Source organism: Meyerozyma guilliermondii, genomic scaffold (assembly GCF_000149425.1).
Source record: "Meyerozyma guilliermondii ATCC 6260 scaffold_1 genomic scaffold, whole genome shotgun sequence".
Taxonomy (NCBI): Eukaryota; Fungi; Ascomycota; class Pichiomycetes; order Serinales; family Debaryomycetaceae; genus Meyerozyma; species Meyerozyma guilliermondii.
The window spans coordinates 1,790,919-1,818,110 of NW_001809800.1; the positions used below are offsets into that span (position 1 = coordinate 1,790,919).

At 44.0% G+C, this 27,192-nt stretch overlaps 15 protein-coding genes and 1 non-coding gene across 16 annotated transcripts; 9 read left to right on the forward strand and 7 right to left on the reverse strand. All coding sequences in view use genetic code 12, as the record gives it.

Moving 5' to 3' along the window:
- Window positions 1-43: 43 nt before the first annotated feature.
- On the reverse strand, window positions 44-1,417 carry PGUG_01028 (uncharacterized protein; the record flags this gene model as incomplete). Its single annotated transcript, XM_001487601.1, has 1 exon — window positions 44-1,417. The coding sequence occupies one exon, from the start codon at window positions 1,415-1,417 to the stop codon at window positions 44-46; it is 1,374 nt and encodes a 457-aa protein (XP_001487651.2).
- A 122-nt stretch (window positions 1,418-1,539) lies between these two features.
- PGUG_01029 (Mrp/NBP35 family ATP-binding protein) lies at window positions 1,540-2,628 on the reverse strand (the record flags this gene model as incomplete). The annotated part of the gene is made up of 1 exon (XM_001487602.1): window positions 1,540-2,628. One exon carries the CDS (start codon window positions 2,626-2,628, stop codon window positions 1,540-1,542), a length of 1,089 nt encoding a protein of 362 aa, XP_001487652.2.
- Window positions 2,629-2,694: 66 nt separating this feature from the next.
- Window positions 2,695-6,414, reverse strand: PGUG_01030 (nucleocytoplasmic transporter; the record flags this gene model as incomplete). Its single annotated transcript, XM_001487603.1, has 1 exon — window positions 2,695-6,414. The coding sequence occupies one exon, from the start codon at window positions 6,412-6,414 to the stop codon at window positions 2,695-2,697; it is 3,720 nt and encodes a 1,239-aa protein (XP_001487653.2).
- Window positions 6,415-6,669: 255 nt separating this feature from the next.
- EDC3 (Edc3p) lies at window positions 6,670-8,199 on the reverse strand (the record flags this gene model as incomplete). Its single annotated transcript, XM_001487604.1, has 1 exon — window positions 6,670-8,199. One exon carries the CDS (start codon window positions 8,197-8,199, stop codon window positions 6,670-6,672), a length of 1,530 nt encoding a protein of 509 aa, XP_001487654.2.
- Window positions 8,200-8,481: 282 nt separating this feature from the next.
- Window positions 8,482-9,765, reverse strand: PGUG_01032 (uncharacterized protein; the record flags this gene model as incomplete). The annotated part of the gene is made up of 1 exon (XM_001487605.1): window positions 8,482-9,765. The coding sequence occupies one exon, from the start codon at window positions 9,763-9,765 to the stop codon at window positions 8,482-8,484; it is 1,284 nt and encodes a 427-aa protein (XP_001487655.2).
- A 566-nt stretch (window positions 9,766-10,331) lies between these two features.
- Window positions 10,332-11,792, forward strand: PGUG_01033 (uncharacterized protein; the record flags this gene model as incomplete). Its single annotated transcript, XM_001487606.1, has 1 exon — window positions 10,332-11,792. One exon carries the CDS (start codon window positions 10,332-10,334, stop codon window positions 11,790-11,792), a length of 1,461 nt encoding a protein of 486 aa, XP_001487656.2.
- Window positions 11,793-11,962: 170 nt separating this feature from the next.
- PTR3 (Ptr3p) lies at window positions 11,963-14,026 on the forward strand (the record flags this gene model as incomplete). The annotated part of the gene is made up of 1 exon (XM_001487607.1): window positions 11,963-14,026. One exon carries the CDS (start codon window positions 11,963-11,965, stop codon window positions 14,024-14,026), a length of 2,064 nt encoding a protein of 687 aa, XP_001487657.2.
- Window positions 14,027-15,081: 1,055 nt separating this feature from the next.
- Window positions 15,082-16,563, forward strand: CYS4 (cystathionine beta-synthase; the record flags this gene model as incomplete). The annotated part of the gene is made up of 1 exon (XM_001487608.1): window positions 15,082-16,563. One exon carries the CDS (start codon window positions 15,082-15,084, stop codon window positions 16,561-16,563), a length of 1,482 nt encoding a protein of 493 aa, XP_001487658.2.
- Window positions 16,564-16,682: 119 nt separating this feature from the next.
- On the reverse strand, window positions 16,683-17,324 carry PGUG_01036 (transcription elongation factor DST1; the record flags this gene model as incomplete). The annotated part of the gene is made up of 1 exon (XM_001487609.1): window positions 16,683-17,324. The coding sequence occupies one exon, from the start codon at window positions 17,322-17,324 to the stop codon at window positions 16,683-16,685; it is 642 nt and encodes a 213-aa protein (XP_001487659.2).
- A 544-nt stretch (window positions 17,325-17,868) lies between these two features.
- PGUG_01037 (uncharacterized protein) lies at window positions 17,869-18,597 on the forward strand (the record flags this gene model as incomplete). The annotated part of the gene is made up of 1 exon (XM_001487610.1): window positions 17,869-18,597. One exon carries the CDS (start codon window positions 17,869-17,871, stop codon window positions 18,595-18,597), a length of 729 nt encoding a protein of 242 aa, XP_001487660.1.
- A 112-nt stretch (window positions 18,598-18,709) lies between these two features.
- On the forward strand, window positions 18,710-18,781 carry PGUG_05958. Its single transcript has one exon. It is a non-coding gene; the product is annotated as a tRNA-Glu (tRNA).
- A 108-nt stretch (window positions 18,782-18,889) lies between these two features.
- PGUG_01038 (cleavage polyadenylation factor subunit) lies at window positions 18,890-19,870 on the forward strand (the record flags this gene model as incomplete). The annotated part of the gene is made up of 1 exon (XM_001487611.1): window positions 18,890-19,870. One exon carries the CDS (start codon window positions 18,890-18,892, stop codon window positions 19,868-19,870), a length of 981 nt encoding a protein of 326 aa, XP_001487661.2.
- A 26-nt stretch (window positions 19,871-19,896) lies between these two features.
- PGUG_01039 (uncharacterized protein) lies at window positions 19,897-21,120 on the forward strand (the record flags this gene model as incomplete). The annotated part of the gene is made up of 1 exon (XM_001487612.1): window positions 19,897-21,120. The coding sequence occupies one exon, from the start codon at window positions 19,897-19,899 to the stop codon at window positions 21,118-21,120; it is 1,224 nt and encodes a 407-aa protein (XP_001487662.2).
- Window positions 21,121-21,814: 694 nt separating this feature from the next.
- On the forward strand, window positions 21,815-22,846 carry PGUG_01040 (uncharacterized protein; the record flags this gene model as incomplete). Its single annotated transcript, XM_001487613.1, has 1 exon — window positions 21,815-22,846. The coding sequence occupies one exon, from the start codon at window positions 21,815-21,817 to the stop codon at window positions 22,844-22,846; it is 1,032 nt and encodes a 343-aa protein (XP_001487663.2).
- A 266-nt stretch (window positions 22,847-23,112) lies between these two features.
- Window positions 23,113-26,286, forward strand: PGUG_01041 (uncharacterized protein; the record flags this gene model as incomplete). Its single annotated transcript, XM_001487614.1, has 1 exon — window positions 23,113-26,286. The coding sequence occupies one exon, from the start codon at window positions 23,113-23,115 to the stop codon at window positions 26,284-26,286; it is 3,174 nt and encodes a 1,057-aa protein (XP_001487664.2).
- A 73-nt stretch (window positions 26,287-26,359) lies between these two features.
- Window positions 26,360-27,145, reverse strand: PGUG_01042 (uncharacterized protein; the record flags this gene model as incomplete). Its single annotated transcript, XM_001487615.1, has 1 exon — window positions 26,360-27,145. The coding sequence occupies one exon, from the start codon at window positions 27,143-27,145 to the stop codon at window positions 26,360-26,362; it is 786 nt and encodes a 261-aa protein (XP_001487665.2).
- Window positions 27,146-27,192: the final 47 nt, after the last annotated feature.

A 27,192-nucleotide genomic window follows, 5' to 3' on the forward strand; every position in this document is an offset into this window, starting at 1 on the left:
AACTTCATTACGCTACATCTGAATATAATGCCATTGTTAGTAATCACGCAAGCAAAGGTTCCTCTTTTTGCTGGGGTTCTTCGTTGTCAGAAAGTTGCAAATGTTCCATCTTGCTGGTTACATCGTTCTCTTTTGGAAGTGGCTCTGTAGCAGTTTTAGCTGGTTCAGCAGGATTCTGAGCATTGCTCTCCTTCGCTTCTTTCTGTTGAGCTTCTCGTTCCATCTCTTGCAACTCTTGTTCAATTTCGTCATCGCTTGCGTTTTGCGGTGCGCTTAAAGCATCTGTAATCTCATCAGTAGTTTGAATTTGCTCTTGAATATCTTCTTTGAGATTAAGGACTTGATCTATATCGATCTTGGATTGCATGGATGTTAATGCCTTGGAACTTTGCGACAACAATTGGTATGTTGCAATGTTGTTGCTGCTGTCGTCGATCTTGTTGAGAATGGTAGATAATTGAATAGAGAGTTCTGAAGCATTTGTAAAAGATTTGGTGAGCAACCTTTTAGTGGACAATAAAGACTTGATTCTCTGTCGTGTGGTATCCTCATTCGTCTTCAATTGTTGCTGAAGTAAAGCTTTGATTGAATTCCTCGTAGATTCAATTTTCTCATGCAAGTATATTTCTCTCTTGGCAACTTTGAATGCATTATCTCTGAGATTGGCGATAGCAATATCTTCGCTTGTGATTTGCTCAAGCTTGAACTTGACTATAGCCTCATCAACGTCGCCAGCCAGCACATCGGCAGCCCTTTGAAGAAGACACACTCTCTGGTCTCTGGACCAATATACCAAAAGTATCTCAAATTCAGCGGTATTAATATCCTTTCCCAAGAACTCCAGTATGTGCTGTCGTAGTAAATGACCAGTGTAAATACAGTCAGAATAAACACCTTTAGTCATTTTTTCCTGGAGGTGCTTAAGTATATTGCTTCCCACCTCAACAAGCTGGTTCCATATAATGTATCTCTCGTTCACTAGTTTACACTTGGAGTCCACAGATTTAAACTGACCAAAGCCCGCCAGGCTCATGATCCTAGAGAGAAGTACTCGTGGAGAAAATGAAGAGCTAGCGTCTTTCTTGAGACTAAATCTTGTCTGATGTGATACGAATTGTGAAGCTGGCACGATTGTTTCAGCGTCTAGCATTGCCTGGAGGACATCGCCAAGAGATCGAGGCTTTCCAAATTCTGCTAGGGAGAGAAAGTCCTCCAAACTGGGCTCATTGACAGGAAAGGAAAATAAACCAAAATAATTCTTCTTAGCCAAGGTTTGAAGGAGCGAGCTCCATGCGTATATATTAGCATCATAGCCCTCTGGATTCAATAGTTTGAGTTTGGAAAAGTCATTGTATAGCGACCGTAGTCGGGAAGGCGTAAAGCTCTTGTGGTTTCGTATCTCGTCTTCTATGGTCATGGGGAGCCTCGCAGTTCAGATAAGTTTCGCAGACTTTAGTTTCGCAGACTTAGTTTCGCAGACTTGATAAGTTTCCCAGACGATAAGAATGGGCTAATATACACTATTTACAGAAAATAAATCTACTTGATGGACAACAGCTTGAGTCTATCCAAGCTCTCCTGGTCTTCAATTTGGTCTCGCAATCCGTCAACCACATCTAAGATAGCGGTAGCAGCAGGTGAATCGGCGTAATTGTCGAAAAATGAAACACCTTCGTCACAAGCTTTACCAATACGAGGGTCCAAGGGAACAGATCCAAGGAATGGAATCCCCAATTCCTTACAAAGTTGGCGTCCACCACCAGTGGTGGGCTTGAAAATTTGCGATTCTCCTTTACAATTGGGACACACGAAACCGGCCATATTTTCCACCAAACCCAAAATTTTGATATTGGCTTTCCGGCAAAAATCGATCTCTTTGCGTACATCCAAGAGAGCAACTTCCTGTGGTGTGGTCACAATCAAGGCTCCATCTATGCCTGCTTCCTTCATGTAAGAAGTTACAGATAAATGTTCATCAGATGTTCCTGGAGGTGTATCGACCACCAAGTAATCTAAATGATCTCCCCAGTTGACGTCCTTCAAGAACTGCTTTATGAGTCCGTTCTTCTTCGCTCCTCGCCATATAACGGCAGCGTCTGGATCAGGCAACATGAATGAGATGCTCATCAATCCAAGGTTATCAGCAACATAAACCGGAGATAATCCAAAATTGGACTCGTGCACGGTTTCACCTTCAGCCCCCAACATTCGTGGTAGTGAGGGACCGCATATATCTAGGTCCATAGCCCCAACTTCCAATTCTTCGTCTGCCGCTAAAGCCCATGAAAGCATGGAAGTGAAGGTCGATTTTCCAACTCCTCCTTTTCCACTAAGAACTAAAATCTTGTGATCTACAACCTCCAACCGTTTGTTGATCATGGGCATATCCGGATCAGGTCCCTTAGGCATTTGGGAAGCACATATACTTTGATTTGCGCAGCCGTTGCAAGCGTCATCTTTTCCAGCATCTTCAGATTCGGGTCCTGGACAGTGTTCTGGCTCAGGATTGGGTAGTTCCTGAATAGGCATAGTCAGTATGTTATGCTTGATGTGATTTGGGGTGGGATTTGTGCGTAGTTTAATAAATATATGTTGTATTAGCTGATAAGAATCGTACTCGGAGGTCATCGGGCTTATTAATATGTATTGGTGTCCGGATGTAGTATACGACTTTTAGTATCCATTCCATATATCCTAGTTTGACGCCAAGCGGCATCTAAAGTAGTTTCTTTCGTTCTCACCTAAGCGTAGTGCCAATACACGGTCTCTGTAGTTAGATACCCGGGCATTGATAGCTGAGTCGCCCACTTTTCGCGATATCATCTTGAGAGCTACCAGCAGGCTGAAATTGTTCTCTCCACTAAAATGGGGAATATTTGTGAGCAAATCGTTGATTGTCGAGTTCTCATCTCCAGTGCCATCTACCAAACTGATATACTTTGTGTAGAGACCTGCACCATGAGACCAAGTGGGCACAACAAAACCATTATCGGGGAACCGGCTAGTAAGATCTAAAAGCATAAGTTTCTTGCTTGGATCGTTGGAAACGACTGTTTCTGGTCCAAGATGGTTAATTATACAATCATGCGCTGGGTTCCAAAGTTTGGCGCTGATGAAGGAGCGACATGCTTGCCAATAGTTTCCTTCATTTTGCGCACGGATGGCCGCTGCTTCATGAAGAAGTGCATCGGGAATGCAAAGCTCTCGCAACACCTGATCTTCAGTAGAGCTTGCTTGTTGCATGTAATTAATGACACATTGACGGATTTTTGAGCGGCAGGTATCATCGTCATTGAGATGAGAATACACAAAAACTGCTTCACGCCAAAGCGAAAGCAGCTCCAAAACATCTCCCAATTCTGTCGAGAGCTGGTCTGTTTGGTGGCTTCCTCCAGACGTTAACACCAAGCTGAAGAGCCAAGCTTTTTCAATTTTCCAACCGGCTTTCTTTATCCAAGTGACTACGTCTTTTGTTCCGTTTTTAGTCGTGTGAACATACAAGCGTAGAATATCAAATGTATCATCTGCACCCACTTGGTTGCCGAATTGATCCACAACTTCACTGATGATATCCACAAGTAGCTGAGAGTCACTGTAGAAGAATTTGGATGCTAACACTTGCTGCCATGAGCCATCGGTAATCGCCTTTGAATCACCACTCAAAAGCTTGTAGATTCGAAGTAGATTATGTGGAATCAAGGCCAATGCATCAGTGTCTTTCCACTCCGTTACTTGGTTCGAAGCAATGTTGCGAACAGCATCGTCATTCGAGTCGACAAGAGTCAAAAGAACGGACAAATGAGGATTGGAAGATTCTTGAGCACAAATAACCGCACCTTTGATATCGCCAACGACTAAGCGATCAATGATATTTTGAAAGCTATCTTGTGATTTTTCACTCTTTCTGTCAACAAGTGAAGACAAATGTTGAGACAACCAATCTTTGAATAAACCTCGTTGCTTTAATAATTCTTGACGAGCAACAACGTCCATTTCCATCAAATCCAGTTCTACAGCGTACCTTTCGCGATCGAACAAAGCTGAAGCAAGGGCGAAATTATCGTCGTTTCCCAATTTGGCAAACGTAAGACCACCAGTATCAGTACAGCGAGGATAATCATTGTCCCTAGAGGTGATTTCGACATTCCCTATAAGATTGTCAATGATAGAACTGAGTGACAGAAGTTCTTTGGGCACAGCCTTGGCGGTGGTTTTGGGACTTGATAAAGGAGTGGACATGGATTGGACAGCTTTCTGGTTAAACTCGACAAACAAAGAACGGTCTAATTTTTCCAATGCCAAGTCATGGTCAAAGCGACCTTTTGTGTCTTGCATTTCGTTTGCTGCAACATATGGCAGTATTGCCGAGGTGTAGTCATTTGCTAGTTCTAATTGCACCAACCAGTCACCGGATACAGCCAAATTTGGTTTATTTTGAATGCTCTCAAATGCTGCATCGTTTGTAATTTGTGGTTCAAACGCTTTTTCTTGGACAATGTCATCCATATTCTGATTGCTGGGAAGAATACTCACCAAATTCTTAAGATAGTCAACATCATTTTTCTTGTCTCCACTTGACTTCAAAACTTCGACTGGAAGCAAACCTGGAGACGGAGGAGCACTTTGGTCCAGCTCAATGGTAATCTCACTGACCTGCTCACTCAATTTACGAGCCTTCCTGTCATCCTCATACACTTTCAAATGGTTGTCAATTTCATCAGCTACCAACTGCCGTTTGATGTTAATGGGACTGCTGGTGCTGAAATGATTATGCTTCCATCCGCCAGGAACGCCCCGAGTATAGTTTGAAAGCTTTTGATTTCTGAGCTCCTTATTATATCTCTTGTCTTCGTATACTTTTGAATAATCCAACACCGAGTTATTTTCTTCTTGAAACCTTTTTGGGGCCGTTCCAGCATCAGCTTCCTCTTCATTATCGTCTACCAAACCCCATATACTGAAATGTTTTACCTTGAATGTCCAAACATAAGTTATAGGGTCGTAATTGACAAACTCCATTCCCAGCTGACGCTTTAAAAGCTTTATATATGCGGTAGTTGAGGTACCGTCCTTGGGCTTCATTTTTTCGAGAGTAATAGTAGCGGGTATGTTCAAGCCAAAACCAACAGGCGGTTTTTCTTCTGAGTTCTCATACACTATGACATGTTTCTCGAGTATTTGTACAATATTGCCAAATAAAGATTCAGCAATGGAAGGTCCTTCAGATCTAGCGTTCTCCGCGATACTTGACAAGTCAACGGGAAAGTTGAAAGCTATTTGACCGTATCCTTTTCTACCAATGATGAAGTTTTCAACGTTCGAAAGATCTTCGAGCTTCATATTTTCGAGCTCTGCAATGCTAGGTGTACACCAGTAACCATCTGGTGATTCAGAGGGCAGGCCGTTCTGAGCTTGTGATTTGAATGCTTCTCCTTCAAAGGTTGACTTTCCATTTGAAGCCTCATCAGATAGTCTTTCATTAGTGGTTATTCTGTAAGGAAATCTTTTAGTTGCTTCATTCACAGACAAATCTTCTTCATCGGAGCTCGAAAGATCATCCTCGACAGCTTTGGTAGATGCTGAAGCGGTCCAAGAACTCACTATACGTCTCCTCTTGGGCTTGAAAACCTTGTCTGTATCAATTAAATGAAACTTCACTGGCTTGGAAGCTATGACCAAGCGTTTGACGTCGCCAATTGAACGGTTTTCCAACGAAGTGTAACTGCGCCTATAGTTTTTGTCCTTTAGAGAGGAATGCTTGATGAGTTTGCTCTTTTGTGTAGGTGGCTCAATGTAATCCGGTGAGCTGAAAATCCCAGAAGATGGAGCACTTTTGGTCTTGGCCTCGTACAGAAAGATGTTGAATACTTGGCCAAGTTTTGAAAGCAATGACGACTTGGGTGGCTCGCTAGACTTTTCCAAGTAAGAGAATTTCCTTTTCTTTTCTGGTTGAGTTTGATCTACTTCGTCACCAAAAACAGACTGAGTAATGGATTGTGGCATTGATGCTTCCTGGCGTTTGACGCCGGAGATGACGTTGTTGAAATTATACGGACTTGGTCCATTTTGTTGGTTGTTGGCAAGTCCCGAAGCAGTCAGAGTATTTGTAGAAAGGGCATTATTGGCCGCTGAAAACAATCCTCCAGAATTCAGAGCGTTTGTGGAAGCTTGCAGTCCGTTTGTGGCGTTTGTGTTGCTGGATCCAAATAATGAGGTATTAGCGCCTAAGCCAGAGTTATTGGAAGTAGAATTTTTGCCAAAAAGATTGGATGTTGATGAATTTCCAAATAAACCTCCGCCAGAAGAGGCGGGAGTCTTTCCAAATAACCCTGAAGATGTACCGTTAGGATTGGAGAAGCCGGTAGCTGCGTTCCAATTATTACCTTGCGATGAAGTGCCAGTTGGCCCAAACATTATACGACGAAAAATGTAAAATCACGCAAAATAGCGAGGACTGTAGGTCCTATATGCGTGTTGATCAGATACAAAGTACTGAAAACGGGGAGTTGACACAAAATTGTTTGTTTTTTATACGTCGTAGTTCCAATGTCTTGAAAGAACGAACATCAAAATATCAACATTTTCGTGATAGATGCAGGACTGGAAGAAGAGAGGATTCAAAGAGACATAACTATGATGGATTCGTATATGGTTTATGTAGATACGGAATTAATCAGCTACAACCTCCAATCGTGAAGAAAACTCAGCGTTGTACCAAAACTTGTCGAACTTGCGCAAATTACCCTTCGATTGGTACACCTTATTGGGCACTCCGACGTCTATAAGATAATGAACAACCTGTGCCTCGTCGTCGTCGTAGGTTAGCACGCCATTTCTGTAGGCGTAGAGCAAGCCTGATATGGGTAGACCCATGGAAACACACCAATGGCACTTGATGTGGAGAGAATCGTCCAGGACGGTTCCGGAACCTCCATCAATTCCAGAAGGTATATCCAAGGATAATATGCGTTTTGAGATATGTGGTCTGTTGCACCATTCGATTAATACACGGAGCTTCCTTTGCGCCTCGTCCTGATAGAAAATATCTTCGAGATGGTCGGCATAACCTTGGAGTGCATCGATGACTAGTTCCACTGGAGTATCAAGATCATTTTCAATGGTGGAAATTAAGTTTGTAACGTCAGAAGTGAGGACTTTTCCGCCAGTTTTCTCAAAAAGACTCCATTGGGTTTGAAGTTCCTTATCTACATCTTCGGTATTGAGGACAAATGCAAGCACTCTGATTCCGTGATTGCTGAGATGTCTACCAGTTGCAAAAGCTCGAGCCCCACAACGGCCGCTGCCGACGAGAATGAGCACAAGAGGCGGCAAATTATGGTTTTTCTTGTTGCTCAATCGAGTAGACCCGCCAAGAATATTTTTTGTGATCAAGCGTGAAAGGTGAGAGGCCGCAATTTCTGCCATCATTCCCGCATCGATGCCGAAAGTTTCGGTGGTCAAGCGCTCAATTTCCATGAGCTGAACTGGAGTACACTGCGGAACAACACTGCTTGTGTCGCTGTTGACAAGCTTAAAGTTGCGCAAGAACCGAGGTGATGCTGTATCCAGACGGTTAACAACTGGGCGCATAGAAGGCTGAGGTTTACTTTTGGTTGCGGTAGGCGCAGCTCCAATAAGGTCCCATTTGTCTCCCTTGGAGCTATCCAACACCATCTCGTCGTTATCATATTTTTCCTTCTTGATTTTATTGTGGTCCACTAACCGATCTCGAGGACTAGTAGTGTCGCCTCGCTGGAAATCTTCAAATGCTGATTTTTTATCAAACATGGCCAAATTGGCTTCGAAATCAAAGTCTGCACCCAGCGATACTCCATTGCCCCAAGCAGGGTTGATTTTATCTTTTTTGGACTTGATTTTGGGAGTGCTAGACCGAGTATTATCGGTGCTACTTGCAACACTAGCAGCACTGTTTGCCAATGTACGTACTGCTGGCCGTGAAAACACAATGGCATCGTCTAGAGGTTGGTCTTTGGTCCTATTATTCTTCTTTTTCGACATTTCTGGTGGAAGTTGAAGCATCTTTAAATCGCGGATTTGGTTGGTGATGACATTGGTGGTTTGTCCCGTGTCTGCCAGTCTCAAGAGAATGTGCTCCTTGTCAATATCATCAATGATACCGACGGAATGCGTCCCATCACGCAACGATAGGTCTACTTTGTAGTGTAGAAACTCTGTCATTGTGGTGAGGAAATCGACGCTGTGAGTTTTGGGTGGTGGGTACAGGATCGCGAACTCTCAGCAGCTAAGAGTGAAATTATTCATATTCATATATTCTATATTCATACATTTTCTTGGTAACTTGTCATGTAGCAATAAGCAATTGCTGATGTCCTCAATTAAGATTTCGTAACATAAGTTTGGCAAAGTAGTATAAAGATATTTTCATGTACTTTCTGTTTTAGTTCATATTTTCGTGCAATTAAGCATTTTGGTCATGATTGTCAGTAAAGAATCACATCTCTACTTTTCTTCTTTTGTCTTCCGCAGTTTGTCAATACGCAGAGCAGCCGTAAATGCAAGGGAAAATATCGAAGCACAAGCCAAAGTGGCTCCCGTATACTGGATTGCATTAAAGTAGCCAGATGGGCTGCTTGAGTTGTTATCAATCAAAAGACCAGCCAAAGGTGACCCCAAAAGATTTCCCACTCCACGGAACAAGTATAACATTCCAGACACAGAATAGTAGACTTCCATCCCAAACACCTCTGTTAAGCACGACGGTAAAAGAGATATAATTGGGCCAGATGCAACTCCATAAAGAACAACAAATGCCAAGAATGTGGCTCGTTGTGGAACCAACCACAACGCATACACAGTTATGGCACTGCAAATACAACAAATCAGCTGCATGTTGAGCCGACCTATGTAGTCTGCACCTTGGCCCAAAACGATCTTGGAACAGGCGTTGACAACATTGTTGATTGCAATAAAGGTGGCACCTTGTTTATCGGAGAATCCAAGCGTAATTCCATACGTGGACATGTAGATGAGAGGAATCAAGTAGCCCATGGACTGGAACAAACTGCAAAGCATTTGCAGATAAAATGCCCATGATTTGAACACTTGAAAATCAGAACGCACCACAGGAGAAGACGTTTGGTAGGTTGGATGTGGTTGCACGAAAAAACTGCAAGTCATCGTTATGCTCAAGGCTATCAACCCCAAAATACGAAGTGACCATCTCCATCCAACGGAAGTAATCAAAGCTCTTGAAAGAAATGCAAAAACCAAAGATCCAAACCCAGTGCCCGAAAACACAACTCCCATTGCAACTCCTCTGTGCCTGTCGTAATATTGTGGGCAATATACAATTGGAGGCATGTAGACCAAGGACGATCCAATGCCAAACATTAAGCCCTGGGTCATAGCAAACTGCCATGTTTCATGGCACCAACTAGCAATGATCATACCAAACGACAAAAGAATGCTTCCAATAAACATCGAGGTGAACGAAGAGAAATGCTTTCTTATCTGAGGCTGAAGAGCACCTCCCATATAAGTGATTGAAGTCGCAATGGTTCCGATAATAGCCACCTTGGCTGGCTCTACTCCAAATAACGGTCCCTTCTTGGAGAGATAGAATTCCTGGAAAATACCATACGTGAAACTCACACCGAAGACGGTAAAGTTACAAAAGAAGCCAGCAATAACACAAAGAATTCCTAGTTTTTTGATCTTCTTTATTTCGGCGGTTTTCAGAAGATGACGCTCGAGACTGGCTCTTTCGTCTTCAATGAGATCCATAATGAAAGATAAGCTTGTTGAATGTGGATTGAACCTACCTGTGGTTCATGGGTTTTCTTCGTTGAATGTAAAAAATGACGTATGTGGGTACTAATGAGTCAGGCAAATCAATATTATATGTGCGGCTGCTTCGTCATCGGTGAAAGTCGGGTGCGGGGTCCAAATTATTCTAACAATGTGAGCTCGAATAGTCGTGATAGATAACTTTTCCTTGCAAATATGAAGCTGAACAGTTCATGCTGAGATCGTAAGTTGATTTCGGTAGATTTTGTAAAGATAATCTTTCATAAAACTTTGACTGAATACAGCAAAAGTAAACGGAATCGTCGAGTTTCGCATGCTATAATGTAGAATAACCTGCTAGTTACACACGAAACAGAACCAGTGGATACTGTTAATTAGTGAAGTTACTTTTAATAAGTGAAATAACTTTAATAAGTGAAATCAAGCAATTGGTTGCAGCCACATTTAAACATTACTAAAAGTTTTGTCAAATTTGCACCCAAAAACCAATCATGATTCAATAATGCCTTCTTCCCACCTATATTATACTTTCTTGATTCCCTATGCCACATGATAGCAAACTACCACCCAACATTCTGCACATTATTCAAGATCTACAGCGGCTTAGTCGGCCGGAGTGGGGAGATGTTTCCCAGCCACACACCGTCCTCCCTGCAGTACCGCGCACTGCTCAACATGCGACAGACAGGGCAACAGTTTCATCAAACATGACTAAAGTTATTTTTGGCACCCTGGTAAATGAGGCCGTCCAGGAATCGGTGCGGCGAGAAATCCCCCTAGTGGTGGCGCTCTCGAAGGAAGATGAGGATTCGAGGTCTTTTATAGACGAGTACATGGTGAAAAACGACCGACTAGAATCGTTGGCTTCAAAGTTTGTGGCACTTAAATTGGTCGATAAGACGCCTGAAGCCACCCAGTTTGCTAGTGTTTTTCAAAAGTTGATTTTTCCGAGCCTCTACATTATTAGCAAGGGAAACCTACGCGAAGTCATCACCAAAGACGTCAACAAGGATGAGTATTTAAACCGATTATCAAAACTTTGTGAAGTATCTGACGAACATATTAAACCAAGAGAGAACGCGACGGTGCAGAATATGACGAATAACCCAGTTTCGTCGTCCACTACAACTTTACGCCCAGCCACAAAGATATTTTCAACTAAGTCGCAAGCCGAGGAAACCGCTCGGATAAAGGCACTTATTGAAGCCGATAAGCGGGAGCGTAAATCCGCAAAATCACTGAAAAGTTTTTGTATGAATGATCACAATCCACGGGCATCACTGGCGTCGCCGGTTCCCACTAATATGTGTGCACTTTCTATCAAGCTCCTAGATGGTACTACTGTACGACATGAATTTAAGGCCAAGCAGACATTGAATGATGTGCGCCAGTGGCTTGATGACGAAAGTGGATATACCATCTTGCCCGATACAAGCACATTTCCCGCATTTGCGGCTACTTCAGAACACCCAACTTCCTACTCCTTCTACACTCCCACCATACCTCGTATCACCTATAGCGTTACCGATGAGTTCGTTACGCTTTCGGACCTCAAATTGTGTCCACGCTCGGCTTTGATACTAAAACCGCTGTATATCAACAGACATGGCTCCTACGCCAATGGAGATTCTGGTTCTGTTCTTCGTGGTACCGCTGCGGCACTAAAACGGTTAGGAAATGCGGTATTCTCTTTCTTTGACTATGGTGTCGACGAAGCACTAGATGCAGTGCATGACGAGGATATAGTGTCTACTAGCGGACATGGATCTGATGATGAATCTGTTGATCCACATCCTACATTGCATTCATTGCACCGCAGAGATCATCGTGATGGTTCAGACGAAGATAACGAAGTCAACCTGAACTCTGAAAGAATGAGTCGGTCTCTGACTCCTAAACTCGGTTTGGCGCCGTCAATGAGTCGAATCCAAACCGTTCAAGGTGCCGCTCAAGGTACCACCTCTGGCTTCTCCCATGAAGACGAGCGTCCACAAGACATATAATACGAATATGATGAATGATTTAAGATGAAAATTAGCTCTAGTAGCATCTTAGTTTAGCATTTTCTCTCGCTCTAGACACTCTCACCAAACACTCTATTCTGGTCTCACTTTTAGTCTCGCACCATACACTCTTGATTTTTAGTCGCGCTTATCGCATTTCTTAATGGCATATGGACCAATTGAAGCTACATCATCTCGAGAAACTATTGGAGGTCCCGACGGCACGAGGACCTGTGCAGGCCAATGACATCTCAGTTTTAACCTGTGGATGCTTGGTATCAGAATCTGAATATACTTTAGAAAATGCCAATCCAGAGGAAGGTATTTGTCCACACTGTTCCAAGATAGGGCAAATTTTGGCCCCTATAGAGCCATTGAGGGAACTATATGTGATGTTGAAAGAGCTCAGAGCCTCCCAATCTCACTCGAAGTCCCGCAGACATTCATCTTCAAAAAAAAGTATCCAGGATGAACAGCGTCCAAATATGGATTTGCTTGGACTTTTCTACAATTATGCCAGAGAAGATCCCAAAATCTCTACATCAGCTGCTACCAATGCCATTCCTATACCCAATGCCAGCGACTCAGAAACCCAACTGGTACACTCGTCCGTAGCAAGAGCCCTAACTTCTCTTTCACTTTCACCGGAAGATAGGTATACGGATTCTATGGTGGACAATCGGCCATCTACCGCCTGGGAAACGGTCCTTCTTTCAGGTATGAACGAGCAGAGCGAGTACAACTTCAGCAAATGCTTTCCTCTTTATCGACAACTCACCAGCTACCAGACTCCACTACTGAAATCCATCATGTCGGCTCTCCCATTTCGCCTGGGTTCAGCAATGATTCGTAAATCCTTTCGCTATTTGACGACTTGCATCCACTCCTATATTGACCGTGGCCAGGGTCGCGAGGTCAGTAGATACGTCTTGTTGAGCCCTAAGCGGTGGGAGATCCACCTCATTAAGAACGACACCAAAAAGGCATCTTTGATTAGCTGTGGAAAGTCTTCAGGCGAGTTTGGTTCCGATCCCAATCTGGTAGCTGCTCCATTACTGGAGGGGATAGTTATTCGTAATGACTTTTCAGGCTCATCCTCGTCTACTACTACTGAAGATATCAAGCGACGGTTGAATCTGTGGGAAATGGTCCAGTGTCGTCTCTCTCAAAATTTGCTCTTGCTTTCGGGCTCTCGCGGAACTTTGAGGCTACTTGATATCAATGGAGCCCCATTGTATACGTACGTTACCAACTTTCCCATTCGGTGCATTGCTATATCTCCCAGTGAAAATCTCATAGCTTGTGCTATCACTGCCAAAGAACGAGTAAGTGGAAAGGAACAGCCATTCATAATTTTGCACAAGCTTCACTGGAATAATCTCTACTCAAATACTCGCCAACTAGTATCCGTGGAGCCCATTACCATCACCATACCTTATCGAGACCCTATCAAACTCATCAACTTTAATCTGTCGCTGTCGCATCTTGTGTGTTGCACGGTATGGGAATCCCGATACTTTGTCGTCAAGCTCTCAGGAAAAGGAGCCGGAGACTTTAACCGTCCTAGACTCGTGTGGACAGACGTGAGGGACCTGGGCCGAGATCCCCATCCTTCGTCGGATCGGGGCGATCGGTCCAGTGAAGATGATGTAATGATGGACAACGAGGGCATAACAGACATTCAATTTGGCAAGTCGGGCACTAATACCGTGGTATTAACATTTTGCTCGTTGAAGAATAGACCTCCGTTGGTTATACAACTCGAAGGAGAAACGATGGACCACAACTATTCGCATGGTGATGTTTTTTCCCTGGCTATCAGTGGCCATAGCAGCAACCACAGTTATAAAGATGATGAGGACGAAGATTTTGACCGAAGTTCGGCGATAAAATCGGCTTCTCCGCTCTTCAAAATCCATCAGGTCGGTACCTATATTCATAGAGTTGCCCTTCTGCCTCGTGGCGACGGCATGGCCTTTCTCGATCGAGAGGGAAGAATCTTCGTCGCTGCCACACCCAACTTTAGCAGTCGCCAAGCAAAAAGATTGGTTGTTCTTTTGGGCGAAACCATGGGTGCTGAACGGTTCACTCTTGCTGCTTCGATCCGATTTTCAGCCGATGGTTCCAAAATCATTGTGGTTGACCGTCGAGGACTCGTCCAGATTTTCGACTTTGCCAAGGGCGTCCCAGGCTCGGATGTCGACGTAATCAAGTGTAAATTGATTTCTTCGTGATTTTTCGCAGCCATGGTGCGGCGCAAGTACGAGACATCAATTGCGGGACTAATAAAGGAGTATGAGAATCCATGGACGTTATCCATCACAGTAAGCCTTTCTAGACCCGAAGATGGAAACGTTTTAATACTAATGGAAGTAGAGGAATCTTTTTTATACGAGCATTCGCTTCTATGGTCGTATTTCTATTTTTAGCCGCGGTTCTCGTCACATAGATTGTCAAACTAGCTACGGGGAGCTAAAGTAAGTCGTGTTTTGGTTCACGAATTATAGTATTGCATGGCCACTGGTAGAAAAGACATTGGATGATATCAAAACTTTCCAATGTATTATCTCGTCTTGTGTCATGATAAGATATCTTAGGGCTTGAAGTCTTTATGACACGGATATCGCAAATAGTAAGGTTGATTACATTGTATCAATTGTCAGAAAATGATAAGTTGGATACATTGTACTTTGACAGTTTTTCTCGTCAGTTGCCGAATTGGTTTTCATACAAAAGGAACCGACATTGCTGAAGTACCGGTCGAGTAGGAACACTGAGACGACATATCTAGCTCCTCGAAGCAACTTTTAATTAGTGTGACTGGGACGATGATCTGCCTTTCAAGTTGACGTTTTGACATGCAAAACAGCCCTCATTTAGCCCCACATCATGCATGAATAATATGTCTCGCGACAACATTAAGGTACTTGATACGAAAATAGAAACCTACCCGTTCAAATTTTTATACATTAAATTCTTTTAGTTATGGTGAGTACCTTTTTATATACCGTAGTCAATTGGGACAATACTAATGTGGAAAGCTTTACGATACATGAACATCTTCACAATTGCCAAATTCAACTAGTACGAGATTTCTCGAAGAATTACTATATATTAACCATGCTTTCATGATGTATGCTCTCCGGTTACTTTTTAAGAAAGACTGGCCAAAAAAATCTCGAACCCTTAGTGTTCATACTACAGCCACAGTGAGAGCCACATCGCTCTGCGGCTTTCCTGCGCGAAACGCAAGTGAAAATTACAAAGCATCTCACGATTTACAACAAAGATGACCGTACCAGAAATTTCTTCTGATGTGTTGGACCTCATTGGTAACACTCCTTTGATCAAGCTCAACCGCATTCCTCAGGCTTATGGTATCAAGGCTCAAGTGTATGCGAAAGTGGAACTTTTCAACGCTGGTGGCTCCATCAAGGATAGAATCGCCAAGAACATGGTGTTGGAAGCCGAGAAGCTGGGAAGAATTAAGCCTGGTTATACTTTGATTGAACCCACCAGTGGAAACACCGGTATAGGTTTGGCTCTTGTAGGAGCCGTGAAGGGCTACCGTACTATCATCACATTGCCAGAGAAGATGTCTAACGAAAAGGTTTCAGTCTTGAAGGCATTAGGTGCCGAGATTATCAGAACTCCAACCGAAGCAGCTTGGGATGCACCCGAGTCGCATATTGGTGTTGCTAGAAAGTTGGAAAAGGAAATTCCAAACTCGGTTATTCTTGATCAATACTCCAATGGAGCCAATCCTGATGCTCATTACTATGGTACTGGATTTGAAATTTGGGAACAAACCAAAGGAAAAGTGACCCATTTGATTGCTGGTGCCGGAACCGGTGGTACAATTACTGGTGTTTCTCGTTATCTTAAAGAGAAAAACCCCAAGGTTCGCATAACCGCAGCTGATCCTAAAGGTTCTATTTTGGCTCAACCCGAATCTCTTAACGACTCCACTGAAGGATACTTGGTTGAAGGTATTGGCTATGATTTCATTCCTGACGTTTTAAAGAGAGAAGAGGTCGACGACTGGATCAAAACCGACGATGCTGAGTCGTTCAAGCTTGCCAGAAGAATCATCAAGGAAGAAGGTATTTTGGTTGGAGGCTCTTCTGGATCTGCTTTACAAGCTGCCTTGCAAGTAAGCAAAGATTTGACCGAAGATGACGTTGTTGTGGTGATTTTCCCCGACTCCATCAGATCCTACCTCAGTAAATTTGCCGACGACGAATGGATGCAAACCAATGGATTTGACGTTGAAGAAAAAGAGTCTTCCTCCTCCAAGGCTGACGACTTCCTCACCAAGAAGACTATTAAGGATTTGGTTGCTGGAAAGGCACCAGTTGTCACTGTTAGTCTTGCTGACACAGTTTCCAAGACCATTGACTTGTTGCAAACGAATGGCTTTGATCAATTGCCCGTTTTGAACAACCAAGGAAAACTCGTAGGTTTGATAACCTTATCAAAAATTTTGAAGTCTCTTTCCACAAACAAAGTTCAGCCTACCAACTCCATCAGTTCCATCATTATCGACTTCCGCAAGTTGGCTGATTTCCAAAAGTCATTCAATATCACCAAGAGTTCTGGCTTTGCCAAACGTTCGTATGAGCCTATCACCTTGGACACACCCTTGTCGTTGTTGAACAAATTTTTCGAAACCAACTCCAATGCCATCATCACCGACAACGAGTATAAGCCGGTTCAAATTGTCACCAAGGTCGACTTGCTCTCCTACATGACCAAGCAGTTGGCGTACTAAGGACATCACATCTTAATATACATCTATAGAGAATATTGTAGAACACGATAGTAAACGAAGTTCAAGTGTTCACGAAGTTTCTGTGTTCAAATTGTTCAAAACAAGTTATGAACAATTATTCACGAAAACTTCCATCTATTACCACAGTTTTCGCATGTACAGAAGGTGGTAAGCGGTTCATCGGCAGATCTGGTTTGCATTTGGTAATAACTCACCTTTTTGTGTTTACACTTTCCACAAGTGAATCTGTCTGTTACAGCTCTTTTCTCGGTGGCTCCTTGAGCATCAAAAAGATTCTGTTTGTTGAGTTTTTCAATCTCCTGCTTCAAAGATTCTGGTGCCATTTCGTTGGGGTTCATGGTGATGAACTTGGAAGGTGCTATTTGGCCAGTAAGCAAGCGGTCTCGCAAATCTGGGTTCTTCTTGTTCCTCAAGTTCATGGTGAGAGTTCTTAATTTGTTTCTGTAGGCATCGTTGACCGCAGAGTATTCTTGCTTAAATACACCCAATTCAATGTTGCGAGCAACATCAAGAATCTTTTCGCTGGGATCGTCTCTTTCTATGGCCAATGCTGTGTAAAGAGCACTCACCGATGCATTTCTGGTGGAATCTTCGTACAAAAGAGTGTTCACTCCGTCCACCTTTGGATTTCTAGGGCCCTGGTGAAACTTGCTCTTTGGTGGACCCAGCAGCCGGTGCTGAAGAAGAGGATGGGGGAGCGGCGGAAGTGGATGAAGAAGAAGTTTTTTTGACATCACCATTCGCAGCACGCTTCTTGGCGTTCTTTTCGTTTTGAACAACGTCTCTCCATGTTCTAATCATGGATTTAACTAAAGTATTAATTTCGGTGTTTGTGCTGGTGCGGAACTTGTTGACAGTCACTCCTACTTTTGTTTCACGTAGAAGCTTCTCGGTGGGTTTCACGCCATCGTTGAGGATATTGAGGAGTTTAAGAATGGTCACGTCGTCGGTGGTTTTTTCCAAGTTGGAAACGGTAGACCGTATCTCTTTGGCATCCATGGTGAAGATGAAATTTCGCCTTCTCGCGAAATGAGATTATACAGGAGCCATCGAAAAGTGAGCGGCGGTCCAAAATAGTCAATATGGGTAATTGAGTCTTGAAAATGACGGTGTGTATTGTGGTGGTGGCTATGAGGCCAGTAGCAAAACTATGGCTTATTTGCTGGTCCCTAGGCCACTTTTCTCTCACCTAGTCTTCCTTCTACCGTCAGACTGTATGCAGGCTCCGCGATATTCACTTCTTCATGTTCTCAGTCTATTCATCTTTATTCCTTTTTTTTCACAATGGAAGACACCACTGTTGTCAGTATTTCCGGGCTCCCGTTCGACCAGACGGAAGAGCAAGTGATGGAGATAGCTCGCTCGGTGGGCCCTGTTGAAGAACTTAGACTCATCTTCGACACCATGACAGGAAAGTCTAAAGGCTCAGCCTACGTTAAGTATAGTGAACATGAAACGGCCGCCTCCGCTGTGCGCAACTTGAATAATCTTATGGTGGGAACCAGAAATATCAAGTGTAGTTTTTCGAGTGACCAGTTTATTTCTGGCTCGATGGGAGACAGCGATCCCATGAACCAGATCCCTCCACTTCCTTTGGGAATGCAAATATATGGTAACCAGAACCCAGCACAGGTCATAGCAAATGCTCTCTCCTCGTTGGACCAGACGGCGGCATACCAGATCATCAAGGACGCCAGACAAATGAGTATTGATAATCCACCATTGATGAAAAGGTTGTTGGAGCAGGCACCACAACTCTCGCATGCGCTAGTGGAAATATGTTTACTACTCAATTTGACCAACCGAGACCTCGTTGAGCTCTGTCTCAACCGGAAACAGATGGCTCTTGACGAGTTGACCGATGAGCACGCCGAATTGTTGCGACAGATATATCGACTCACCGATGAGGAAACTCGGTCGCTCACAGCGGACAAACGCAGAATTATAACCAGCATCAAGGAAGAAATAGATAATGGCAGCTACGGGCAAATATTGGAGACCACTAATGCATGATGACGATTTCTGAATGTAGACTAAAATTGGGAGGTGTAACTCTTCATAACTACTCTGGTAGCTCTAGCACAGATTCCTTCTGGCTACCCACCAGCAAAAAACCACAAGACACTCCGATATAGTGTAACGGCTAGCACGGTTCGCTTTCACCGAGCAGACCCGGGTTCGACTCCCGGTATCGGAAATTTTTTTTGTCGTTCAATACTCCGTGTGCAGTTTTGCGAACGGTGGTTTTTTGTTTGTATTCTCCTCGGAATCTTTTACATTTTTATTATAGCATTTTCACCGCATCATGAGTCGCCAAGGACCTTTCGTCGGCTCGACCATTCTCTTCGTCGGTCTGATTCCCTTTGACTGGGATGAATCCATGCTAAAACTGGTAGTCGCTGGCTCTGGAAATATCGTAGATGTTCGATTGGGATTCGATTTTGCAGGTAAAAACAAAGGATACGGGTTTGTGGAGTACCAGAATGCACAGGAGGCACAAAAAGGATTGAGCTTATTGAGTCAAATCATGATATATCAACCAAATGGTCAACCCAAACGCCTACGAGTCGAGTTGTCGAAGGAAGGTTTGCGTAGTGGAAATAACCAAGAGAAAGCTTTGCTACCATTGGACCGATCGCGTCTCCCTAATAATGTCCAGCTTCCCCCCGATATGCTTTTCAATGCCAATAATACGCCGCCTCCAACTTCGCAACAGAATTCATTACCACCACTGCTCCCACAAGCACCCTCTGCATCGTTCGCTGGAAGTCCCATGCCTCCTCATTTACTCTCTGCCAACAGTACGCTTCCTCCTTTTCCCAACGGAGTTCTGCCGTTCGAAATCCCCGATAAAATTAATGATACTTTGAGCAAGATACCGCCCGCTCAACTCATCGAATTGATATCAAACCTCAAAAACATTTTGACGGGACCAAATGCAGCTCGTGCAGCTGATGTGTTCCAATTGTCTCCGCACCTTGCATCGTCGGCCGCCCAGGCACTTTTGTTGATGGGTTTCATCGACTCTGACGTCATTGCCGAGTCAATGAAAAGTACTCAAGTCAAGCTGGAACCTGGGGTCAACTTCTCAAAACCGCCTCAGGCTCCCGTCCAAAATTCCCGCTGGCCCCATTTGCCTCCACAGACAGTGCAAAAGTTGACAACTATGGCGCCAGATCAGGCCGACCTCATAGCACAGGTATTGTCGATTCCCCAGGACCAAATTAATGCTCTTCCTCCAGACAAACAAACCATGGTTCTCACGTTGCGGTCTCAGTACTTGTAGCTAATTATATAATATAGTACAGCGCAATGACTTCTGCAATTACTTCTTCAATGACTTCTTCAATAACGGCTGCAATCTTGGCTACTGCCTTGGAGCTTTCCTGCATGCATTGCTTATTCGCAACCTTCAGTCGATCACGATCAGACGACACTACAATGGATAATTTTATGAGCACGGCAGTGTTCGATTTGGACCTAGATAGCGGTACACTGAGTACGGATGTCCCAGCATTACTACGTGCAATCTTGAACAGAACGTTGAATGGGGGTCTGTTCAATAAAAAATCTGCATCGGAGAGAGTCATAAAGTCATTAAAGGACCTTCCATTACTGTCGATTTTGGAGAAAGAGTGTCCTATTTGCTATGAACTGTTCGAGGAGAAATCACAAAAGAACCCCAAAAAGCCAAATACTTGTCCAGAAAAGGTAGTTGGTGCTAGTCGGGAAATCAAAAACCTTCTTTTGAAGATGAATGACAAATCGTATCAGTTTGTAGAAGATGCGCAGCAGTTTGACGACCCATCACTTTTCTTTCCTGATGACGAAGTGGCATCGAGCCATACTCGTTTTCCAATGAGAAACATAATTACCTTGGAGGAACCGTCGCTGGAGCAGATTCTACCTGGTTCAATGACAAGAGAAGATAAACTAAAGCAACAGATAAACGAAGCAGGCCATACTCCCGTCAAAATGCCAAGCTGTGAGCATATCTTCGGAAGGGCATGTATCATACAATGGCTCAAAAGCAGCGTAACATGTCCTCTTTGTAGGTCAGAAGTTGAGGTGGGACAGCAATCAGATTCTCGTGTTCGCAAAGCAGAAGAGCTTAGGGATACAACCCAGCTTGTTTTCAACGATCAAGACAATGCTATTGACCATTTGGCTAATCATCTGACCAATGTTTTTTACCCTTACAGAAGACCCTATGCTCCACAAATCACATCGCTCACAGACTCGTTCATACCACAAGCCATTGCAACCCCTTCCCGAGAGAATGCCGTGGGGTGCCCCGAGCCCGAACTTGTGATCCCACGGCCATTTCCTATAGGTGAGGGCCCCATTTTGGTCAGCCATACAGTTCCTGTAGCAGCAGTGAGTACTGACGAAAATTCACCTCGAGGTGCATGGCCATGGCTTCGCAACCTACAACCGCCTTCAGCGAACAGAGGTGGTGGGCCAGACCGGTCTCGAAGATCTCCACTGGCACAGAGCAGAAGTCACCCGTACACACGGCCGGATGAAAGGCAGTAGGAAAGGAACTGAAAAAAAGTGAAAAGCTAAAGAAGTGACAAGCTAATCGAAGAGAAGGGTCACCGCGAAAGAATAGCAGAATTGAATATGAAGGCTAAGACAAAAATATTACAGGAATATGTGGGGAAGAACAAAGCTGAAAGGACAATTGGTGGGGTACAAAGGAAGATAAAGAACAAAAGAGACCGTACGAGGACAAGCGAGAACCTACGAGAACAAACGAGAACAAGGATTATCAGATAAAGCTATTCGACCATTTCATTTCTGCTTGCTCCTCACGCAATGCGAGGCGTCAGAAGGCGGTTACTGAACTTTCTTTTGCAGCCGCGCAAAGCCTCGAATAGCATGAATGATGTTCTGGGGTGTCTATTTGTTGCCAATGGGTTTCCGAGCCCCTTCTAATCCATTGTCTTATTGGTCAATTTCTAAGGTTTCAGAGCTCTTTTTCTTTCAGAGCTCTTTTTTTCGGTGCTTTCACCTCCCAAACTGACATTTACCGCTGTGTTCGAGCTCCGCACTTTTAACCGAAGTGCGGCGGCTTTTCGTCCGATTTGCAGACGGCTGTCTAATTCGGGCCGAGTCCTGCACCCCGCGCAGGGGATGATGGGCCTGTCAATTTTTCTTTATTTGTGCCCGGTATATCTGGATGGACCCTGGTCCTTGTTACTATTAATCGAGCGTACCGGTGCAAACCATGGGCGAGTCCAAAGATTGCGATTCTCTGCTATCGAAGGGGTCAACACGCTATTTTGAGTTCCCTTTTCACTGTGATGACGTTAGATTAAAAGACACAAAATCGAGTCTCGAATCGGGAATAAGGTTGTCGTTGGCCCACTACCAAGAAGCACACGAGTGTTTTGTGAACGAAGAGTATTATCGAGCGCTGTGGCGCCAGCGAGAAGCAGAATCGGCTGCTGAGGAAGAGGTGTTGGAAGTAGATCGTGAATCATTAAGTGAAAATCATTTGGTGGGGTCACCTGGAAATAAGCCAGTGATTCGCTTTTTCACCCAGAACGAACCGGGAGTCATAGCAAGAAGAGTGAGAGATGCACTTGTATCTTATTCGGGAAAGAATGAGCCAGCTGTGGATGCAGAGGTGGAAAACTATGTCATCAATTGCGTAGCCCAAAGAGAACCCAGGAGTCACAAATGGGACGACGATGACCTTGTGGCTTACGTGGGCGAGTTGGTGACGGAAAAGTACTTTGATGACCACATCGATGATTTTGTTGATGGGGTAACGTCGCACATGTACTTTAACGTGATGCTGTATGAACCACTGATGCAAAAACAAATCGAATGCCCCAATTTCTATGCCAAATACATTCTGGTATGGAAGTACGATGGTGATTTCCATACCATGTATGACTCGCAATGCTTTATCGATGACTATTTTTCACGTCTGCATGTTATGTCTGGTGACTGCTGGGGCAGTATGCGAGAATTGCTTCAGAAAAATGGCGTGTTGATGAATGTCGACAAGTTCCGTCATTACTTTCGCCGAAGCCAAACTCGAGGCGAGCACATCGAAGTGGACGAAACCAGTATATATCTGTCCCACGAAGATTCTGCTGCCATCATGGACTACTCACCATCATACGAAACTTCCAGCGAGAGCTCAGTGCCTCGGTCTGTAAAGGCTGTGCACTTTGAACCCGCGCCAAGATTGCTTCATATAAATCAGCAAGAAGCACCGGCTTATGTATATTTAGATGCCGTCGAATAGCATACATAGATGATAGAAACGCACACTACAAATTATCCTTGAAATTGCTTTATGTTTTGTACTGATTTTATGTCTTCCACTCTTCTCTACTTTCGCCTCTTCTCGTTTTTTCTCCCTCAATTTCTCCCTCACTTCTCCCTCACTTTTCTTCCTATCTTTCTCACCTCTCTCTTCTCTCTTCGCATTTTATCCGCGCGCTCATCTTTACTACCCCACAGTGCTTTCTATTAAGCTGCTTGTGGGATCCAGACCCACCCCACGTCATCATGAGTGACGAAGACGAGAAAGCAAAAAAGAGAAGACGCACTCTAGGTTCTTTTCCTTGTCCTGACTGCGATAAAGTTTTCACCAGATCTGACCATCTTGCGAGACATCACCTCAACCATGATCCCAAAGAAGTGTTCGAGTGTCGGTTCATTATTAGCCATTTTGGAGGCGAAAAACGAAAGTGCGGTAAGCAATTTGTCCGCAAAGATCTCCGAGATCGTCATATGAAAAGACATCTCGATCCAGATCCGAAAACTTTGACAGCCTCAAAACATTCAACTGACTCAAAAATTTCGTCTGACCAACTTTCGTCGGACCAGAGGCTTCCGCCTGAACAGCAGCGGTCGCTTTCTGAGTCCTCCACATCGTCACCAATGTCCAAAATTCAAAAAGATGCACCCTCAAATGTACCTTTGTCTGCAATTGGGAACCGTGAAAAAAACTACGAAAACCCACATAATATCCAAACTCCAGTCTTTCCACCCAATGTTCCGCCTTCTGTTTCGCCGCTTGTAACTACTCCGAATGGCATGAACTCGGCGCTCACTAGTTTGCACGGATATCATCGACCTTCGGCCCCCAATGAGCCGCTTCCTCAACCCCAGAATTTTGCTTGGCCCGAGCCGTACCACCAACTGATTCCACCTCAGCTGCAGCCACAACTTCCCTCTCCTGGTCAATTTCCCTTGAACTCGCACATTCCATACTCTCAAACCGATATTCTCTCTTGGTTATTTACAGACTCACCTCCTAATGCAATTCCCGCTAATGAAATGTCTCCCGGACACCAGCTCAGAAACGAGATCTTCACGTCTCCAATTGTCGCTTCACCGCTTGGTGGATCACAAGTATCCCCATTTGCTAATAACTTAATACACCAAAATCAAAATGTGAATCACGAGCAGGCTACGGCGGACCAACTAATGAATGTCAACGATCCATATCGCAATTATGGGTTCCAAGATTCCAACGTTTTCTCCACGATCGAAAATCCGTTGGACGAAGTTTTCTGGAGAAATTATCTGGACCAGCTTGACGGAGTTGCACGGAAAGCTCGCATGGCTTCAACAGCATCCTCTAGCTCACCATCGAATACTGCCGAATCTGGCTCCTCTCCTGATTCTAGCAGTACCAATAGCTCACGAATTGGCATCAAAATTCATCCGTTCATTGAAGAACATGCTTCCAGAATTAATACTCCCCACAAAAAGCACCTTTACATTGACACCCTAATTCTCGACCTGCTACTCAAATGTCTTCCGTCAATTACCAGAGCCAGTCTCAAGCTAACCCTCCAGCATACAAATGTGTCTTTCACTGTGGAAGACCATCTTTCCTTCTATCTCTCAGTTTACTGGCTGATATTTCATCCTCAGTTCTCCATTCTTCATAAGCCATCGTTTGATACCAAGAATTGCGAGCCGCCTCTTCTTTGGGCCATGATTATTGTTGGATGCAATTACTGTCACTCCGCGGAAGCGGCGTTGGACAACAAGAAAACTCCCGAACGGCTCTTGAGTGATCTTGTCATTCCTCCAATAAGATACGTCATTTTTGAGCACGAAGATTTCAAAACACCAATCAGACTTTGGATCTTACAAAGCTTGAACCTCATAGAGTGGTGTGAAAAGAACTTTCTACTGCGACGGATGCACGAACGAGGACATATTCATCACGGCACAAATGTACAGCTTCTTCGGCGATCGCCTCTATTAGGTGGAAATCCAGCCTCTAAGAATAAAACGGGCCAAACTCCCGGCAGTACTTCAAGTACTGGAGAAGATGAATCGGATGCAGATGCCGCTTTGAACAGCTCCAACGATGATACAACTGATAGCGATCTTTTCATAAAGTGGTTGGAATCTGAGTCGTTAAAGCGTATCACATTCATGACGTTCTACCTTGATATCATGGATTACATCAAGTTTCGGCACAACCCGCAAATTGCATTTTTTCAGGTTCAGCTTTTGAATCTTCCTTGTGATGACGAGAACTTGTGGGAGTCGTTTGAGGTGAATGGATCGTTTCGCAAGATTGTGAAGCGTCAAAGAAAATTACAACAACAGCAACGCAACCATATGCCGAAGAAGGACTCGAGTTTATTCAGAATCAAGAGCGGTGATAGTTTCTTGAGTGTGTTGAAGAAATTGCTTCGTTCTGGTAGCAATCTGAAGAGCTGGCCGGTGACAAAACTCTCCTTGTTCAACAGAAAATTGGTGTTTGCTGGGTTGGTATCATTGATGTATCAAATGCAGCAGACGGAACTTCAGAATAGCTGGTCGCTTCTAGCTTCGAATCATACCAAAGGAGCTCAATCGAATAATAGTCTACTACAACAATGGAAAATCACCTTGACAAATGCTTTTGAGAAATGGAATACAACTGTGAATGGCCCTTGCTGCCAGCCATCTTTGAAGCCACCATCAAAGCTCTTCATGAACGTGTTGACGACGCAATGCAAATATGCGCTTTTTCACTTGACACAGATCATTGGTATGGGCGATATAAACCATTACGATATTGCAATTTTTGGTGGGTCCCCAGCAAATATGAGTGTCGATGCCTCTTTGAAAGATCAGTATATTGTTCAAGCCAAATTAAAGAAAATGTGGCAGAAGAACAAGAATGGTACTGACTTGATTAACCTCAAAGGTGTAATTCATTGCTACATCCTACTCTGGGAGTTGATGTTGGGTCCTTCAGATTACAGTTTTCTTGACTGGCACGCCAATCAAGATTACTTTGATGGCATGTATGCTACTGCAATTGCTACTCTAGTGTTGTGGAGTTATGTCTTTTCGATCTGCGGTAAAGAGTCCCAGGTGTACAATGAGGAAATTGGGAAGTTACAAACATATGCTGATCTTTCTAAGATAAGCACTGAAGGTGGGTATGAGTACTTGAAAAGAATACGGATGGTTTTTGATTCGAAACTGGAACCCAAGTATGACTCTACCGGTCAACTAAAAATACATCGGTGCTGTGAGATTCTTCCATCTATCCCAAAGAAAAATAACATAAGTGGTCTCTGCTTTTTAGTGGGTACTCGGTTACTCGAAAGTCAATGGGACGTGATTCGTGAAAATGCCAAACTTATCATACATTGTGGGTTTAGGTCCATTGGCAAGACGAATGCAACATGCTCCAATTTGTTTGAAAACGAACTAGATTGAGTTCTATATAATGGCTAAAATTATCGTAAGAGGAACGTCATGGCTAAAATGGGAAATGTAGGGTAGAATGCTATTAAACCAATAATACGGCATTCACACAACCGTCTCTGTCTGGCTCGTTGGTGATCTGAGCATACTTACCCCACACAACTTTACCACCAGCAGTAACTAAACCCAACTCCGAAACATTGACTTCGATGATGGTTCCCTTGGTCAATACTCCCAATTGGGTGTACATGGGTGACTGAGGGTTCTTCTTGACACCCAAAATAGGAAGGAAAACCGTGACTCCCAACTCAGGGTGGGTCACATTGGCCTTTTTCTGTCTTAATGCCGAAGGACGAATAATCCTCTCCATCTTAACTGGTCTACGAGTGAACCCTTCTCCCACGAATGTATGCTTGGTGATCATTCTCTTCCATGATTTTGTCTTCAGTTTTCCTGTTTTGATGACCTTGAACATCTCTTCCTCGGAAATACCCTTCACCTTGGGTAATGGTACGGAAAACTTATCTGCTTTCTCCATTCTCTTTTGCTTGATCGAGCTACTGATAGCCTTGGCAGTGTTGGTATCTTTACGGTCCAACAAGTATGTGGGCAACGCCTCGCCGTCGTTTTCCTTTGGTGTGGATGGTCCCTTGACCTTGGACTCCTGGTGGGCCTTTATCTTCTTTTTCATGGCCACCTTCTCGGAGTATCTCTGCTTGGCAAACTGCTTTCCTCTCCAGCCCTTCAATGTTTGGGCATCCTTGGCCACTCTATGGCCCTCTCTGGCAGCTCTCTTTCTCTTACGCTCCTCGTGGTCCAATCTACGACCATGCTGCTTTATGTGCTTTTCGATATATTCGTTTTGAGGCATAGTTATCGATGTGGGGATGAGATGAGCTGCGACAGAAAAAATTCCCT